General features: G+C 37.6%; 2 protein-coding genes across 2 annotated transcripts; both read left to right on the forward strand.

Annotated features, from left to right (window-relative positions):
• Positions 1–357: 357 nt before the first annotated feature.
• On the forward strand, positions 358–1,047 carry LOC126791916 (transcriptional regulator SUPERMAN-like). Its single transcript, XM_050518413.1, has one exon. It carries the CDS (start codon positions 358–360, stop codon positions 1,045–1,047), a length of 690 nt encoding a protein of 229 aa, XP_050374370.1.
• A 14,274-nt stretch (positions 1,048–15,321) lies between these two features.
• LOC126791884 (transcriptional regulator TAC1-like) lies at positions 15,322–15,882 on the forward strand. Its single transcript, XM_050518382.1, has one exon. It carries the CDS (start codon positions 15,322–15,324, stop codon positions 15,880–15,882), a length of 561 nt encoding a protein of 186 aa, XP_050374339.1.
• Positions 15,883–20,789: the final 4,907 nt, after the last annotated feature.

The following is a 20,789-nucleotide window of genomic DNA, read 5'->3' on the forward strand; positions in this document are numbered from 1 at the left end:
TGGAGACGTCTAGTAAGTAGTGACCAAACATCAAACATATATGAGAGCCTGATGAGCCCTGAGGTATAACCAAACCCCCTCCAATGATATTCTCAGTCTTTCACTTACACACCAAACCATCTTTAATTTCTTCATCTCTCTCTCTCTGTCTTTCTCTCTCACTTTCAAACTCAAATCCAGTACTTCATCATCACCATTTCTCTCATCAGGTCAGTCACTTTACCTATAACTGATTTTACTCCTTTCTGTTTCTCTTAATTTCTCATGTCCATACATGTAGCTATTTAGCAACTCTGATATCATTCATTTCTTTCCCTCGGTTATAAATTAATCAGTAGCAGAATCAAGGAACAGATAATGCAGAGGAACACTGGCTTCTGCAAGAGCTTAGTGAAGGCAGACCATAGTACAGTCATGACTAATAAGGCAATCTATGGAGATTTCAACAGCAACAAGAAGAATATTGAAGATGGTGAAGTCTGTACGGATGGGTACCCATGGCCTCCGAGGGCTTACATTTGTGGCTTCTGCAAGAGAGAATTCAAATCAGCTCAAGCTCTGGGTGGCCATATGAATGTTCACAGGAAAGACCGAGCCAGGCTCAGATGCTCATCCCCAGCAGATTTTGCTGGTCAGTACACTCACAGTACTATACTTAATCTCAACCTTAAACCTAACCCTAGCCCTACCTTCGTATCCTCACCACCACCATCATCATCTCCCTTTTCCACTGTTTCAACTAGGCAGCTCCCACAATTAACTACTAGCTCTAGCTCAGTACCTTCTTGGATATTACAATCTTCTTACCCGCCTCCTATATTTTCATCACCATCTGCTACTTGCCATGGTGAAAACATGAAATGGTTTGTGAGTGGTAACCTTTCCATTCCTTCTGCAAACCTCAAAAGTTCGGATTTAATTTCTCAAATGAAGATTAATGCAAAGTCTCAAGACGATGGGTGCATGAGGTTGGACTTGGAGATCGGTGTTCATGGCGGTGACTCAAAGGATGACATCGATTTGGAGCTTCGATTAGGATACTCCTAGAGTGGTTCAAGTGTAAGACCGGTAATTACATGGTTAATGAACCTAATGCATTAGATTATTAATGACGCGCGCGCTTTTCTGTAATACCAACTCGTACGTACTATATATCTCCTACGATATTAATATAGCAATTTTCTAGTTTATTATTGCTTCAATATGTTAATTGTCACTTGATTCAAGACTTAGTATGTCCATGTTTACCTTCTCTGTTTTTTTTTTTCGGTTTCATAATCTAGGGAAATTATGATGCCTAGGCACGTCTAATTAAGTTGCATTTGGAATTTAATGAAGTTTGATTGATGCCTTCCCTTCTGAAGGAAAGAGAGCTAGGAAATTAGAGAAGAGAAGAGAAAGAGAGTCTCATCCATACAGGAATCACATCACTTATTTATCCATGTTATGTTTGCATCGTGGTACTTGTTAGGTTAACTGTAACTTAACAAATGACAACACAGACGGTTCAATCAGGCCTTCCTTATCTTAATTGGTTATACTGATACTGTTCTATCAGGCTATAATTAAAATGTACATATCGTCTTAATCGATCATATGTATGACGACCTAGCTAGCTAGCTCAGTTGAAAAACTATCGAACCACTTGTAGCATTCCACACAATTACCACATATTGGACTAATCTCAGGGAAAATTATAGTAAGCTTATTTGACTTGGATACGACTTTAAAAGTCGATACCGATTGTATGTATAATATATGTAATTCACAGTATTGAATTTTATATATTGGCTTAACATACGTACGTACGTAACATACGTAATTATATTCTTATAATCTAATTTCCAATATACATATATTTCAGATGCAATTCAATATCCTGATGAGGTGAAGATACAAAATTACCGATGTTACTTCGTTGTTTGGAAGTGGAATTAGTTTATGATCATGATAAATAACAATTATAATCTGGAATATCTAACTATTAGAAGAAACAAAACAAAAAACATTAGCTAAAACTCTGTTGAATACTTATAAACAACAGATTCATTTTACTTCAAGATCTCACTAAGCTATCTTCTATATTGTACGGAAAAGCGTATAGAGAAAACAGTCAAAATAAAGTGTCATCATCGTACGTAGTTATTATGACGATACTTGTCCATATCTTAATTGGTTAGGCAAGTTCTAAACTCAAAGCTACCTAAACCTTCTCAACTTCTACACCACGTTTCATTACTTAAGCATAGAAATTTACCAGAAAATAGACCAACTCTTCATCATTGTTATAATAATAACGAAACCACACATGTATGATAAAAGGCAAACCGTACCAAAAACTTGATCTAAATATCCCACAAGTATTTCCGCAACAAAACAAAAACCAAACTGATCGAGGAGAAGTGATTTGGGACTTAGTACATATTGTAGCGTATACATGATCTTGGATTGAACACCACAAAGAGTAGGGTTTTCCAGCTATGTCATTGATATGTTTGTGGGTCATTGGGTTCTTTTCCCTGAACCTGAAGGATTTGCATGTTCCCGACAAAGTCTGGGTAGTGAAATGCTATGATGGCATTTTCCTTGTATGGAATGAAAGTTTTAGGTACATTCAAACCTATTGCACAGAAATGATCATACTCCAAACTCTTAGCCAAACTCAGCACTGAGTCAGACGACACCCCGTAGTCACAAAGATATACACATCCCCCTCACCAAGGGTCCCAAACACTCAACTCAAGAAAAAAGAAAACAACAACCAAATTGGTATTAATATTGGATTATAGACACTAACGAAGGAGAGGATCCTAATCTATTAACATTTCTCATGCCCTCACTTGTTCACAAACTATAGAAGCAAACAAGCTTGGACTCAATTCCTGCCTCTATTTTGTATTTTGATCATTTAATTAGAGTATGTTAATTTAATCTAGAACATTTTGCTTGTAATTTTCTTTTACATTGTCGAGAAAAGAAGGCTAATAATAGGAAGCATATTAGCTTCAAAACTAAAGCATTTCAACAATCCTACAGTACTAGAGAGTGCTGATATCTTATTTGGTCTGAAAATTTTTCCGAACAGAAAACAAACGTCCTCGGCATAAGCAATTTAGTGCCCCCAATCTGAAATGAACTAATGCTGAAGGGAGAATCGACTATGTTGTATATGGACTTTGGAATGACACTCAATCTGATTTTTGCGCGTGTTAGAGAACGCATATTGATACTTACCCGGCTTCATCCCCTCGTATTTCAAGTGAGTAAAAGTTGCATGAATATAACCGATCATTCTGTAATCTTATTAGGTCGATATGAAGTTGCATGTGTGAGAATCCTAAGACGTACGTTCAACTTTCAAATACTATTGTCATTTGCTTGCTCGTGGTGAATTGAGTAATCGTACGTGTATTACTTTATTAGTGTTTGGTTTGGTTGATGATCATTAACCTCCCTAATCAATATCTCCAAGATTATGCAAAGAGAGCTGTCTACACCACGTACGTGCGTATTCTCATCATTCACAATCACGTACCGTTCAGAGATATATAATCTCTAGTGTACTGACTACTGAGTTCAATTATAGTTGAAACTATTTTTCTATCTGAATGTTATCGACTTTCTAAGCTTAAGGCACAACGTGCATCATGCTCTTATCACTGCATCAATGCTTTCTTATGAACACAAGGACGTCAATAATTAAATTCTGCTAATATTTTCTCATTTTCAAATTGTTTCAACGATCTATTTATCCAGTAATTATTTCAAGCAAAACTTCGATGGTATTTTTTGCACGCGTTCATGCAAATTATCCTCATGTCGATGAAAAGAAAAAAGCAATCACTTATGTGTTGGAATCCTCTCCCTCGATGTGTGATGTGTAATAACCCTAGTTTTTTTTCAAAACAATATTTGGTTTGATTAAATTCTATAAAGTTGTGAAATTTAATTACAATGAATTGAATTGGTTGCGACTTTACGAAACGAAAACGGAAATGTTTTCGGAACGTTTAATTAGAAAAACGTTACGTTCCGAACTAATATATCGACTTATATTCCGTCGCTCGGTTGCGAAAACTTTCTTCACGAAAATTGTAGAGCTCGTCGATACGGGTTCGTGGATAAGTGACGTGTTCTAATCGGACGTTGTACGTAAAAGTTATTAACGATAGAAGTTGTTTCCGATTTTAGAAACTAGTATAAAAAGGGAATTTTGTCAACTAGGGTTTCCAAAATTGGAAACTCTCTCTCTTTCCTCACTCTCTCCGCCTCCCTCTGTCTTCTCTCTCCCCGAACTCCCTCACCTCACCTCAGAAAATCGCCTCCGGCGATCTACCTCACGGGGTCACCGTGACGTGCACCGCTCGGCCCTACGACATCGCGAGGACCCCTGCAGCCACCCTTCAGCTCGCCAGCTCGAGCCTTGCCGCCGTGAGGACACCCGACGTCGCCTGTAATAACCCGATTTTTCGGAACTACTTTTGATTCGATTTAATTTTTATAAAGTCGTGGAACTCATTTTAAACGAAATTTGGTTGTTTGTGACATTTCGAAACAAGAACGGAAACGTTCTCGAAATGTTTATTAGAAAAACGTTACGTTTCCGCAACGTATTTATCGACTTTTATTCCGTCGCTCAGTTGCGAAAACTTTCTTCACGAAAGTCGTAGAGCTCGTCGATACGAGTTCGTGAGTATGTGACGCGTTCGAATCGGACATCGGACGTGAAAGTTATTAACGTCGGAAGTTCGTTTCCGATTTTAGTAACAGGTATAAATAGATAATTAAAGGAGCTAGGGTTTCCATTTCAGGAAACCCACCCCGCGCCTCCTTTCTCTCGCTCTCCCCTTCGTGTTTCTCTCCCCGAGTCCCTCCCTCACTCTCGAAAAACCAGGCCGGCGATCTCAGCCTCTAGGCCGCCGTGCCTCTCACCGCCGACCCCCAGAGCGCCGCAGGGACCTCCGCAGTCGACCCCGAGGTCGACGCATCTTCTCGCGACCCCATGAGCCTCTGCACTTCAACCCGAGACCGCGAGCTTCGTCGCCACCATCAGCATCACCTCCGGCGACGCACGAGCAAGGAGGAGGGCATCTTGACGCCGATCCTCGCCTTGGTGCCCTCTGCCTTCAACTTGGAGACCAAACCCCATCAATTCGATTTCTTCCCGATGAGTCTAAGCATCACCGACGATCCGAGCTCTTCCTGCGCCAATCGGAGTTCTTAGCTTCGATTAAGGTATGAATCGATGTAATTGATGGTTTGGTTGTGGATTTGTGATTTTTGTTGGTTGATTTGGTGGAGATCGGGAGAGAGGAGGAAGGAGAGGGTACCGCCGCCTTAGGCGGCGCGTGTGGGTACGTGGAGTGACCTAGGGGCGGCGTGAGGCCGTGGAGGAGAAGAGGGAAGAGAAAGGAAGAGAAATGGGCGGCGGTGGCGTGACACGCGCCGTTGGTGGCGTCGGCGAGTGAGCCTAACGCGCAGCCTGCCGGCGGGTGGCGCGTGTGCCCCACGCGCCGCCACGTGCGGCGGTGTGAACAGTAATGTCGGAAGGGTATTTTTGTAATTTACTGATATACGGTAAATGTAAATTAAATTTTACGTACGGTAAATGTAAATATAAATTACTTTCAGTAATTGTAAAAAGGTAATTAGTAAATTTTATTTACTGAGAATGTATTTACATTTAAACAGTATGTATATGTACAGAAATACGTATTATTTTGTGTATTTGTATAGTAATACATGAACAGTACAGTGAATAGTAACAGTGAACAGTAAATTCGTAAAACCGAAAATTGCTGAACAGTAACCGATTATTACTGTTTCGGCATTTAAAGGTTTACGAAACATTTCTAAATTCTTTTCTTATCTTTTCAAAGTGATCTATAAAGCGAGGAAAGGAATTATCTTCGGAAATTGTGGGTTTACGCTCGACTCGATAAGGTGAGTAAAATCTCACTTATTTACGAATCTACCCTTCCGGTGATTCCAAGATTTTTGGCAAGAGTTTTTAATATTGAATTACGACACGTATACAATATAGTGGATTACGTATATATGGTATAAATGGTAATAAGTACATATATATATAGTTTGCTATATTATATACTGTTATGAATTCATTGGAATTGGTCATTTCAAATGACGAGAATTAAATGTTGAGCATGTGATTTGATTTTTGTACAATATGAGGTGTGATTATTGTACGTGGTTTTAACATGAGTTTGTTAAAATGTTTTGTCTTCGGGCGAGTTTTTGTCTTCGGACGTGTTTATGAAATATGACATGTATACGATATAATGGATTATATATATATTGTATAAATGGTAAATATGTACATATATATATATATATATAGTTTGCTATATAATATACTGTTATGATTTTATCGTGATTTATGTCATTTCGATGACGAGATTTAAATATCGAGCATGTGATTTTGATTTGTACAATATGATGTGAGAATTATTGTACGTGATTTTAACATTGAGATTGTTAAAATGTTGATTTGTCTTCGGACATGATTTCTGGTACAATATGATGTGAGATTATTGTACGTGATTTTTAACATTGAGATTGTTAAAATGCTGATTTGTCTTCGGACGTGATTGGTACAATATGATGTGAGATTACTGTACGTGTTTGGCAAGTCGGAACCTAGCCTTTGGCCGGGCGAAAGTTACGATACAGTTAGACCTCTAGTCTGTCTGCCTTAGTACTGCATGTGAGGTAACGGGTGGTTATCTGCTCATGGGTACTCAGATTGTTTTGGATGTTAGGTAGCGGGTGGCTATCCAATATCGGCGGTGTATTACGAGAGGGGTAACAGATGTGTACCAGCGTTCTTGGTACCCGTATTATAAATGCATTTGGGTAACCAGAAGGGTTACTTAATTTCTCATGAGCGCTTCTTTTCATATTTCTTTGGGACAACCAGATGGGCCGTCCATTGACTCATGAGTGCATTTATATTTGTTTGATTTCTGGATTTTCGTATATATTGATATGCGAGTTATATATTTTCATTTTACTCATACGAGCTATAAAGCTTACCGGGTTTGTGTTTACAATCCCGGTGCACCAGTTCGATGGTGTAGTGGATAACTCTGCAGGTGTGGATTAGTGGGAATTGACATACCGCTCAGTGGACTTGAAGTTATTTATCTCCAGCTGGTGTGAGGATTTTGTGTGACTATCTTGTGAGTTTGTTGTGAGGATTACGCAATTCCATTGTTATAACATTGAATTATAATTTGGGTTGTAATAATCGGTTTGACTGAATTGTATTTTGAACTCAGAGATGATCCGCTGTGGCATTTTAAATGATTTCGATTCGTTGAGATTGTTTGTTGTTTAACGATTTCGAAATTTTGAGTTTTTAAGCTCGAAATTTTTGGGTTGTTACATCGCCAAAGTTTCTGCAAATCACCGCGCCGAGCTTCTCCCCCACCACCGTGCTCGAGGCGAACCCGCCACCATCGAATCAAGGTGAGATTCATGCTAGTGATGTATTGTGTGATCGTTGTGATGATTTTTGGTATATTCGGAGTGAGATCGAAGGGAGGATGGAGGAGGGGGTTACCGCCGCCTAGAGGCGGCGCGTGGGGGTGCGTGGTTTAGCCTAGGAGGGTCTGAGACCGTGGTAAGGAAGAGGAGGAGGAGAGGGAGAGATTGGGCCCGGCGGTGGCGTGATACGCCCGGTGTCGGAGTAGGCGCGTGGGCCCCACGCGCGGCCGCCGCCGAGTGGCGCGTGTACCTCACGCGCCGCCACGTGCGGCGTCGCGTGAACAGTGTTTCCGAATTGTAATTTTTTAATTTATTTTTACGTACGGTAAATGTAAAAATATGATTTACGTACGGTAAATATAAATTTTATTTACGTACGGTAAATGTAAATGTAAAAAGTAATTTTGGAAGGGTAATTCAGTAATTATTATTTACTGAGACAGTACGTACATTTGAATAGTATTTTTATACGTACAGAAATACGTAAACAGTATGTACTCGTACAGAAAATACATATTGGATGTGTATTTGTACATTAATACATGAATAGTAAATACGTGAATAGTAAACAGTGAATAGTACTCGGTGAACAGTAAATTCGTAAAACCAAAAATTGCTGAACAGTAACCGATTATTACTGTTTCGGCATTTAAACGTTTCTAAATTCTTTTCTTATCTTTTCAAGGTGATCGATATAAATCAAGGGAAAGGAATTATCTTCGGAAATTGTGGAATTACGCTCGAGTCGATAAGTTGAGTAAAATCTCACATAATTACAAATCTACCCTTGCGGTGATTTCAAGATTTTTGCAAGAGTTTTAAATATTGAAAAACGACATGTATATGATATAGTAGAATATATATATATTTGTATAAATGGTAAATAAGTACATATATATATAGTTTGCTATATTATATACTGTTATGAATCGTTTATGAATATGTCATGTCGATGACGTGAATTAAGTATTGAGAATGTGATTTAATTTGTAAAATATGAGGAAATATTTTTGTACGTGGTTTATTCATGGTGTTTGTTAAACGTTTTGTCTTCGGACGTAATTATGAAATATGACATGTATATGATATAGCGGATTAGATATATATTGTATAAATGGTAAATATGTACATATATATATATATAGTTTGCTATATGATATACTGTTAAGATTTTATTGTGACGATGTCATTTTGATGACGAAATTTATATATAGAACCTGTGATTTTGATTGTACAATATGAGGTGTGATTATCGTACGTGATTTTAACATGGAGATTGTTAAAATGTTGATTGTCTTCGGACTTGATTTTTGGTACAATATGATGTGAGATTATTGTACGTGTTTGGCAAGTCGGAACCTAGCCTTTGGCCGGGCGAAAGTTACAATACAGTTAGAGCTCTAGTCTGTCTGCCGGAGTGCTGCATATGAGGTAACGGGTGGTTATCGGCTCATGAGTACTCATATTGTTTTGGATGTTGGGTAGCGGGTGGTTGCCCAATATCGGCGGTGTACTACGTGAGGGGTAACAGATGTGTACAGTGTACCAGCGTTCATTAGTACCCGTATTATAAATGTATTTGGGTAACCAGAAGGGTTCCCGATTTCTCATGAGCGCTTTCTTTTCATGTGTTTGGGACAACCAGATGGGCCGTCCATTAACTCATGAGTGCATTTATATTTGTTGATTTTGGAATTTCGTATATTTTGATATGCGAGTTATATTTTCATTTTTACTCATACGAGCTATAAGCTTACCGGGTTTGTGTTTACAATCCCGGTGCACCAATTCGATGGTGTAGGAGATAATTCCGCATGTGTCGATTAGTGGAGATTGAGAGACGACTCCGGAGACTCGAAGATGTTCATTATCCTGCTTGTGGTGAGGTTTCTAGTGCGGATTTGTATGTGAGAACTTGTGAGGATTCATTTGTGAGTTTTGTGAGAAATTGTGAGGATTATTACATTTTCATTTTATGTAATGTTGAATTATAATTTGGTTTGTAATAATTGGTTGTCTGAGTTGTATTGTGAACTCAGTAATGATCCGATGTGCATTTAAAACGATTTCGATTCATTGAGATTGTTTTGGTGATTTTTCGACTTTAAAATTTTGAGTTTTTGGCTCGAAATTTTAGGGTCGTTACATGATGTGGTTGGTAAATGAAAATGGTTACTCCCATCCTTTAAGTCGCTGATGGTTTAAAAATGAAAATGATTAGAAGAGAGTGTTTTCATATACAAGTCATACGAGTTAGAATCCATGCATACGTAAGAAATGTCGTATAAACACTTGCTAGGTTGCAAGGGTTGGTGTAATAACCCGAATTTTTAGAAATTAAATGTCGAGTATTTTTAAAGTGTTAAACTTGTGAAATTAATTCAAGACGACAATTGGAGGTTTGCGACATTTCGAAACGAAAACGGAAACGTTCTCGGATCGTTTAATTAGAAAACGTAACGTTACCGCAACGTATAGATCGACTTTTATTCCGTCGCTCGGTGGCGAAAACTTCCTTCACAAAGGTCGTAGAGCTCATCGATACGAATTCGTGGACACGTCATGCGTTCGAATCAGACGTCGGAAGTTCGTTTCCGATTTTGGAAATAGTATAAAAGGAAGGAGAGGAGATTAAAAATCGGAAAATTAGATTTTTTCCAAAAATCAGCTCGGGTACTGTTCACACGAGCTCGGGTACTGTTCACCCGAACCAAAAACCTTCTCCGGCCGATTTCTCCACCATCCGACGTCGCCTCGTGTCGTGCCACCTATCAAACTGACGGGCTCGACGAGCTCCATCTTTTGGGCTACGCCTTGCACTCCGGCGACAACCAAACACGGTGTAGCAACCGCCGGAAGTTACTGCTGTGGCGGCGCCGCCTCCTCCGGCCACCATGGCTCGAGATTCTTGGGGGGTTTTGCTTGTCTCAGTTCCAGCAACATTCCCACAAAAGGAATCGACCCAAATCGAAGTGTAAGTACCCGAATCAAAATTTCAATTTTCTAGGGTTTGTAAATAGTGCAGATTTTATGTTCTTCGTTGTTTGGACTGTTTAGACTCGGATTTAGACCTTGGTGTCAACTAGGAAGTTGTTTAAATTGTGGTGGTGAAATTTGGTGACGATTGGTGGCGGTCGGTGAACAGTAACACCGAATGAATAGTAACTATGAATAGTAACTCCACATGAATAGTGATCTGTAACAGTAACTGTGAATAGTGATCTGCAACAGTAACTGTAAATAGTGATCTGTAACAGTAACTGTGAATAGTGATCTGTAACAGTAAATGTGAACAGTACGCGGTGAAACAGTACTGTGAACAGTGTTTTGGCAAAACAGTAACTGTAAACAGTGGTTTATTAAAAACAGTGATTAGTAAACATGAACAGTGTTCCGTGAACAATGTTTTATGAACAACATTTAGCTGTGCTGAACTCGTCACCTGATATTTTAAGTATCATTTTCTAAGCATTTATCGTGTTATTAGGTGGCTGACGAAACGAGTGAGGAAATTACTTTCAGGATCGTGGAAGTTGCACGCAGGAAAGAAAGTGAGTAAAATCTCACATATTTACGAATCTACCCTTGCGGAGATTCAAGATTTTACAAGAGTTTTTAATATTGAATTACGACATGTATACGATATAGTGGATTATATATATATATATATTGTATAAATGGTAATAAGTACATATATATATATAGTTTGCTATATTATATACTGTTATAAATTCATTGGGATTTGTCATTTCGATGACGAGAATTAAATATTGAGCATGTGATTTGATTTTTGTACAATAAGATGTGTGATTATCGTACGTGGTTTTAACATGAGTTTGTTAAAATGTTTTGTCTTCGGACGAGTTTTGTCTTCGAATGAGTTTTTGTCTTCGGACGTGTTTATGAAATATGACATGTATATGATATAATGGATTATATATATATTGTATAAATGGTAAATATGTACATATATATATATATAGTTTGCTATATAATATACTGTTATGATTTTATCGTGTTTTATGTCATTTTGATGACGAGATTTATATATCGAGCATGTGATTTTGATTTGTACAATATGATGTGAGATTATTGTACGTGATTTTAACATGGAGATTGTTAAAATGTTGATTTGTTTTCGGACTTGATTTTTGGTACAATATGATGTGAGATTATTGTACGTGATTTTAACATGGAGATTGTTAAAATGTTGATTTGTCTTCGGACTTGATTTTTGGTACAATATGATGTGAGATTATTGTACGTGATTTTAACATGGAGATTGTTAAAATGTTGATTTGTCTTCGGACATGATTTTTGGTACAATATGATGTGAGATTATTGTACGTGATTTTAACATTGAGATTGTTAAAATGTTGATTTGTCTTCGGACGTGATTTGGTACAATATGATGTGAGATTATTGTACGTGTTTGGCAAGTCGGAACCTAGCCTTTGGCCGGGTGAAAGTTACGATACAGTTAGAGCTTTAGTCTGTCTGCCAGAGTCCTGCATGTGAGGTAACGGGTGGTTATCTGCTCATGAGTACTCATATTTTTGGATATTGGGTAGCGGGTGGTTGCCCAATATCGGCGGTGTATTACGAGAGGGGTAACAGATGTGTACCAGCATTCTTGGTACCCGTATTATAAATGCATTTGGGTAACCAGAATGGTTACTTAATTTCTCATGAGCGCTTCTTTTCATATTTCTTTGGGACAACCAGATGGGCCGTCCATTGACTCATGAGTGCATTTATATTTGTTTGATTTGCGAATTTTCGTATATATATATATTAATATGCGAGTTATATTTTCATTTTACTCATACGAGCTGTAAAGCTTACCGGGTTTGTGTTTACAATCCCGGTGCACCAATTCGATGGTGTAATGGATAACTCCGCAGGTGTGGATTAGCGGAAATTGACGGACCGCTCAGAGGACTTGAAGTTATTTATCTCCAGCTTGTGTGAGGATTTTGTGTGACTATCTTGTGAGGTTGTTGTGAGGATTATACATTTCCATTTTTTATAATGTTGAATTATAATTTGGTTTGTAATAATATGTTTGACAGAGTTGTATTTTGAACTCAGAATGATCCGCTGTGGCATTTTAAATGATTTCGATTTCATCGAGATTGTTTGGTGTTTAACGACTTTGAAATTTTGAGTTTTTAAGTTTGAAATTTTGGGGTCGTTACAGTTGGTATGGTGATTACATCTATGATATATGCAAAGATACAAACAATATAAGGTGGCTTTATAACCCTATAAAATTAGCTAATTATATATTGCATATGTTTATATCAAATCATTCACAGGAAGGAGAATATATAGGAGTAAATTACATGGGTCCCGACACGTGAAGTTCTAATAATACTGTGAAGGAACATAGATTTTTCTGAGGGAGGCAAATAAGAGTATGAAGATGGATGCAGAGGTGAATGTTTTAGTGAAAGTTTTAGAACTCCATAAGAAATTGCATGGTCCAAAAGGATGTCCTCAGTCGGCGCAAATCAACATCTTCAATTTCTTCTTCACTGTGATCACCTACCTAAGATCCCCTCAATTCCATGTACCTATCTTACTTCAATTTGGTTGTGCATTCAACAATAAGCTAGACTAAGGTAATATTTCACATGACCATACGCATTTGTGGGAGTAATAGTAGTAATAATATTTGTGAAATTGCTGTAAACACAAGACTATTCAGGGTATTGGACGTAGTATGGTACCCTAGCCTATCTAGGTAGCTCGGTTCAATTGTGATGTAAAGTTGTTAAGCGTCAGTGTTAGAGTAGGTCATGTCATTGGTGACTCGACTAATAATAGTTTATGGTGTACGTACGTAGTGTATTATTCATTATTGTTCACCCACCTAATTAAGACTGAGGTGGCAATTGAAATGATGATGATGATCATTTAGTGTTTTCTATCGGCCTCTCACACACACATATATGCATTAATAGTGAGTATTAATCGGCGATGGATCGAGCTAGATTGCTCAAGCCTTTAAACTTACATAGAGTCAAATCATTCAACTTATCTTTCGGAGTCTGGGTTTACCATATAATAATAAGGTGGTCTATAATTACATCTAGCGCGCTTAGACCATATTCGATCAAGCCAACTCCGAACTCACTGTACATTAATTGATATATGAATTCGATTTCCAGGAGGATAAGGACATAACCTGGATTATATAGTATCTGAACCAATTCCTCGATCTCGAATTATTTAAGCTATAGTCACTAATCAATTTTGAACTGGCAGTGTTAAGTATGCACTACAGCACTAGTACTACAGCACTTACGTTGCTGTCAGTTGACGCCTTCTATCTTTCCATTTGTCACTGACTTTTTCACTGATGTTCATTATTTTAATCCCAGATTTTTGATGAATAGTTCTTGGTGTCTTATAAGAACAAGAAGAAAATAGCCGTCTCCTCCGAGTAAGCACTGATCTCATTTTTTTTGAAGAACAGCTTAGAGGGAGAGAGATGGTCAAGGCCACTCTACATGAACGCGTTTTATCGGTGGCCGTCTCAGACCAAAGAGAAGGAGCTAAAACAACTGCTACGTAGTTATACAAGGGGACAAATGGTGTGGTAGAGATTTTCCAATTTTTAAAGTAATGGGTTACTATCTATTTATTCCTTTTGAACTGCTCCCCCCAATGCCATCTTAATTGATCTCATAATTATCTAGTTAACAATAGTAGAGACTAGAGCTAGTTGTTTAGGTTGAGCTTAAACAGTTAAGTTCAATTCTTTTTTGCTTACCAAGGCAAAATAAGGTCAGGTTCAACTTTGGATGATTGGATTATTGAAAAAAGAACAATACTTAAGATCTAAATATAATCACGAATTGTCACTAGTACTAATTAGGCCGTCTCTCTTATTAGTTTGTAGTTTCTACGCATGATTTTTCGGGGTGGTTGGTAATTAAATTAGCAAATGAGATTGTAATTTTGTCCATTCAAGCTAATCAATAAATCTATGGCTTTAAGTGTAGATTGATTCTGTACTCCATGAAACATATCAAAATGGCCAAAGGGACTTGAATTGTAGTTGCGTTCATCGAGACCTTTATGTTATCCAAACATATGATTCATAATACACGATCGTTTCGTGCGATGAAAGAATTCGATTCGATCGCTACCAAGTAACAAAAATGATCTAATCTCATGGCTTGTACTGAAGTACATGGTCGAGTTCAAATCTTTCTACCTATAACAAGAGTTCGGCCTTTGTCTCATTATCTAGCCGTAGGTTGTCTTGGAGAGGAAGTAATCTGCCAAAGTGTATCACAGTATCTCAACTCTCTTTCCATTCAACAAGCTATCAAATTAGTAGATGAGAAAGTAAACAACTTGTCATGTATTTGCATATGGACACCAGTAATTAATTAAGAGAGCATATTTTTGTATAAAATTGCATTGCAGAAAGTCTCCAATTACTAATGCGAGTGTTAAACAGAAATTTTATTACAGAATTGGAATACCTAGTCATATATTGAAGTATGCCGCATACATCATTTAACAGTCACATACAGATGATGACAATTAAACCCATGCCACATACTTTAATAAACCCAAAAAATTAATTAATTAGTTGCAGATAAAGAAATCAAATCGATGAATGACATGCATGACCATTAGTTTCATAGCGGCCGGCTACATTATGAAACAGTCTTCCCCTCTTTATATAAACCCACTAAATCAATTGCCATAATGTATCACAGAGTTTCATCATCTAAGCTTAAACTCCCTAAGCTTCTTTCTTTCTCTTCAGCTCCTTCAAAACAAAAGCCTTGCAACATGGAATCATGGACAGTTCCCCTTAGCCCAGAGACTTCAAGTGATGAAGAGAAAGATGGAGATGATAATTCTGGCACTACGAAACGAAGCTACGAGTGCACATTCTGCAAGCGAGGCTTCACCAACGCTCAAGCCTTGGGAGGACACATGAACATTCACCGCAAGGATCGAGCCAAGGCCAAGCAACACTCGAACCAGTACCGCTCCGACGAGGACTACATGTCGATGTCTGCGTCTCAGTTCAGTGCACCAGTTTACAGTCAACCGGCTTCTGGGTACTACCCGGTTTTGGGTCATCATGAGCATCATGTGCAGAGAAACTATCATCAGATGCACATTCAGCCATCTGAGTCTAGCCCTAGGTTTTATAGTTCCGTGGATGATGATTCAATGTCATCACAGTCTTCTATGAGTCATCAGGAGAACCAAGAACTCTGGGGTGCCAATTTGAGCTTAAGGTTCAGCCCAACTGGGCGTATGGAGGATGATGCTTTCAGAGTGGGAGTGAGGAATCACGAAGAAGTTGATTTGGAGCTTCGTCTAGGCCATGGAGGATTTTAGTGCACCATCAAGTTGGTGTATATGACATTGGGATTTACAGTACTTAGTACTGAGGAATTAACAGACTCATGAGCAACAAAGGTATATAGCTAATCCAAGAAGCTTGAACTATATTTTTCTTAATGTCTGTTGAATTACAAGTACATTTAGAAGACAAGAGTCAGATTCCTGGCTTGATGCATATTATAGATGCATCAGGAAAAGGGAAAGTAGTATGTAATGTTGTTGAAGTAGTATTGTATTAAGTTATTGTAAAGCTTAGATTTTAACAATCAGTAGCATGTATTTCCTGTCATTTGTTTTAGTACAAGCCAATTTCCAGAAATCTTCATCTCCCAGTTTCTTTGTTCTTCTCTTTTTGAGTCAGTGAGTCACTGATAATTGAAATGATCGAAATAAAGGCCAACGGTAGCTACAGTTCCAAAATAATTAATAACCTCTTAATTAATTACATAGAGGATATTAATACCATAAAAGTTTTACAACTCTCTGACGAGTGGACAATATATAAGCTACTGACTTGGGAAGCACTCATGTATATAATGACAAAATATGAACAAAATAAGGTCATAACTTGAGGAAGGCCTATAACTTAAACAGCTAAAGACTTTTAAGTGCAAATGCAAGCTTTTTCTCTTCTCGATCATCACCAAATGAGGAAGGCCTATATCTCAAATCGTCTGTGGTCACAAACTCGATCTCTCTCAATTTTTTACAAGTGATATGACTTCTTCCAACTGAGATTTATATGAAGGAATGGTAACCATTGCATGCAGGCTTGCTGCTTGCAGCTAGCTAAGGTGATTGCTATAATATTCAACTCATATACAAAAACAACTCGATATTTCTACTCTTCTGCAATGTATCATAATTCATTAAGTCTCACTTTCAAGTCCAAATCACACTTCCACAGTTCCACGTACTGTGTTCAACAGATAGTGACTGATCATATATGTTACTAAATTCCAAAGACAAAAAGGCAGATTATATATGCAGAGATATTGACCAGTTTTTCCTTACCTAAACCTCAATGCGTCATTAGCTGCAGACATGTTAAAGAAATCCTCGCTACATAAATTTGTATGACAAAGGCTGTAGATTTTGAAAATCGAAATTCCAATTCAGAATTATCCAAAGCATGTATATAATGACAATGTATGACGGATTTCGGTCGTAAAATGATTAAATTGAAAGTAACCTCTCTCTCTCTCTCTCTCTCTCTCTCTCTCTCTCTCTCTCTCTCTCTCTCTCTCTCTCTCTCTCTCTCATTCGCATCAATGTCGGCATGTTTACATTCTAATCTCAAAGTTTGGCTTTACTAGTTCAGCTTGATTTGTTGCATGGTCAGACAAAATCTTCATAACCCTGCTGGTTCAATTTGATCAATCTGTGCCTGGTGACTAGAGAAAAACGGACTTTAAAGAAACCCCGGGCACTCTGCAGTACTTCTGATACATACATATATACATACATCACTGGGGCCTATAGTTAATTACCTAGCCATAGCCTCTTCAGTATTGTAGATCACTTAGCTAGAATGTAGAGATGAGTCAAATGAAGTCAACACCAGAACTCCAGAAGGACGCTCAAGCAATCATTTGTAGCACGAAAAATCTACGTAACTCGGTGTAAAATTAACATTTAAAACATGATATGATGAGGTTATCTAGACTCACATACGAATCTAAAGTATTATCGCAGATAGAGCCCCTTCATTGATAAAAAAAAATGCAGTAACTGCAGCAGAGGCATTAACACGGTTCTGATTAGTTATAAAATACCCCCATGTTTTTATTTGCTCAGTTTTTAGAACATATATGTACGAGACATGACAATAAGGCCAGACACTAGTAAAGAGTAAATAGAAATTATTAAGCTCTTGCGGAAATGTACGTGTGTATGTTTCGATTAAGCCAAGAATCTTACAAAGGGAAGAATCAGAAATCCAGAAACAGGATCGGAGAAAACTAAAAGGAAAGCAGCAAAACTAAACAGCATAAGAAGACTAGAATAAAAAGAAACAAGTGTCGATCATTCTGATACGGAGGAGGCGGGGGGTGGGGGTGCTTAGCCTCAGTAGCTTGCAGCATCAAATTGCAGAATCTTCATGAGGGAGGGAGCAAGATTAGAAAACCAATCTCACGGACACACTCTACCTGATCGAGTTAGATTGACAATAGATCATGCAATGTTTTAAAAAGTGAAGGCGTACCCGAAGAAGTTTTCTTGAGAGCCTTGAGTTTTAGAACTTGAGGCGCATAAGACATAAGCCTTATGTTATAAAAAAATTAGTAGTTAAATGTGTAAATATATAATTATACACATACTAAAAGAACAGATATACATAAGAACTTACTAATTTATTGCATTTAGATATAATGAAATTCATAATCCAAACGTTTTAGATATTTTTCATCAAATTAAACACATTATGTAAACAAATATAAAAAATACTTAAAAATATTATTTTCTAAGACGTAGTCAAATGCGTAAAAAACGTAAAAAACGTAACATAAGGCGTAAAAGGCGAGCCTCGGTGCCCAGACCGAAAAACAGAGGCGTTATGTAAGTAGCTTTAAACTTTTTAAGCCTCAGACGACCCTTGAGACGAGTTTTTTAAAACATTGAGATCATGTATGTCCGTTGTTAATTGTTATTGAGCCCAAAACTGTTTAGACGGGTTTATGCCGAGTGTGACTGAAATTCCAACAAAATTTCCATATTATGTGTAACGACCCTAAAATTTCGAGCATAAAAACTCAAAATTTCAAAGTCGTTAAAGCACCAAGACAATATCAACGAATCGAAATTATTTTAAATGCACAGCGGATCATCACTGAGTTCTCAATACGACTCAGAAAACCAATTATTACAAACCAAATTTATAATTCAACATTTCATAAAATGGAAATGTAATAATCCTCACAATCTCTCACAAAACTCACCAATAATTCCTCACAATTCTCACACACAATTCTGAAATGAAAACCACACCACAAGTAGGATAATGAATAACTTCGAGACTTCGGAGTCGTCTCTCCATCCCCACTAGTCAACACCTGTAGAATTATCCCCTACACCATCGAATTGGTGCACTGGGATTGTAAACACAAACCCAGTAAGCTTATAGATCGTATGAGTAAAATGGAAATATAATTCGCATATCAATATATATGAAAAAACACAATCAACAAATATAAATGTCCTCATGAGTCAATGGACGGCCCATCTGGTTGTCCCAAAAATATATGAAATGAAAGTGCTCATGAGAAATCAGGCAACCCTTCTGGTTACCCAAAAACATTTATAATGCGGGTACTAATGAACGCTGGTACACATCCGTTACCCCTCACTTAGTACACCGCCGATATTGGGTAACCACCCGCTACCCAACATCCAACACAATATGAGTACTCATGAGCCGATAACCACCCGTTACCTCACAAGCAGTACTCCGGCAGACAGACTAGAGCTCTAACTGTATCGTAACTTTCGCCCGGCCAAAGGCTAGGTTCCGACTTGCCAAACACGTACAATAATCTCACATCATATTGTACCAAAAAATCAAGTCCGAAGACAATCAACATTTTAACAATCTCCATGTTAAAATCACATACAATAATCACACCTCATATTGTAGAAATCAAAACCACATGCTTGATATATAATTTCGTCATCAAAATGACGTCATCACGATAAAATCATAACAGTATATTATATAGCAAACTATATATATTTGTACCTATTACCATTTATACAATATATATATATATATATAATCCACTATATCCTATACTTATCATATTTCATAAACACGTCCGAAGACAAAACGTTTTAACCAACACCATGTTAATATTATGTACAATAATCACACCTCATATTGTACGAATTAAATCACATGCTCAATATTTAATTCTCGTCATCGAAATGACCAATTCCAATGAATTCATAACAGTATATAATATAGCAAACTATATATATATGTACTTATTTCCATTTATACAATATATATGTAATCCACTATATCGTATACATGTCGTAATTCAATATTAAAAACTCTTGCGAAATCTTGAATCTCTGCAAAGGTAGATTCGTAAATATGTGAGATTTTACTCACCTTATCGACTAGAGCGTAATTCCGCAATTTCCGAAGATAATTCATTCCCTTGATTTATCGATCACCTTGAAAAGATAAGAAAAGAATTTAGAAACGTTTCGTAAACCTTTAAATGCCGAAACAATAATAATCGGTTACTGTTCAGCAATTTTCGGTTTTACGAATTCACTGTTCACTGAGACTATTCACTATGTACTATTCACGTATTTACTATTCATGTATTACTGTACAAATACACATCCAATATGTATTACATATTTTTTGTACGTATAAATACTATTTAAATGTACGTACTGTCTCAGTAAATATTAATTGCCGAATTACCCTTCCAAAATTACTTTTTACCTTTACTAAAAGTAATTTACATTTACTGTACGTAAATAAAATTTACATTTACCGTACGTAAATCACATTTTTTCATTTATCGTACGTAAATAAAATTACAAAATTACACTTTTTTCGGAAACACTGTTCACGCGCCACTCGCCGGCGACCGCGCGTGGGGCCCACGCGCCTACTCCGGCACCGGAGCGTATCACGCCACCTCCGCCCCAAAACTCTTCCTCATCTCCTCCTCCTTCCTACGGTCTCAGACCACCTCCTACTCCTCCCACGCTCCCCACGTGCCACCTCTAGGCGGCGGTAACCCTCCCCTCCATAAATCTTCGATCTCACTCCAAACACACCAAAAATCATCACAACAATCACACAAATCATCCCTAGTATGAATCTCACCTCGATTCGATGGTGGAAAGCTCGCCTTGAGCACGGTGGTGGCGAAGAAGATAGG

This window comes from Argentina anserina, chromosome 4, assembly GCF_933775445.1.
Source record: "Argentina anserina chromosome 4, drPotAnse1.1, whole genome shotgun sequence".
NCBI lineage: Eukaryota > Viridiplantae > Streptophyta > Magnoliopsida > Rosales > Rosaceae > Argentina > Argentina anserina.

What these genes read in the sequence shown, in the direction of transcription:
- LOC126791884 (XM_050518382.1), top strand. Translation starts at nt 15,322, where the DNA reads ATGGAATCATGGACAGTTCCCCTTAGCCCAGAGACTTCAAGTGATGAA.
- LOC126791916 (XM_050518413.1), top strand. Translation starts at nt 358, where the DNA reads ATGCAGAGGAACACTGGCTTCTGCAAGAGCTTAGTGAAGGCAGACCAT.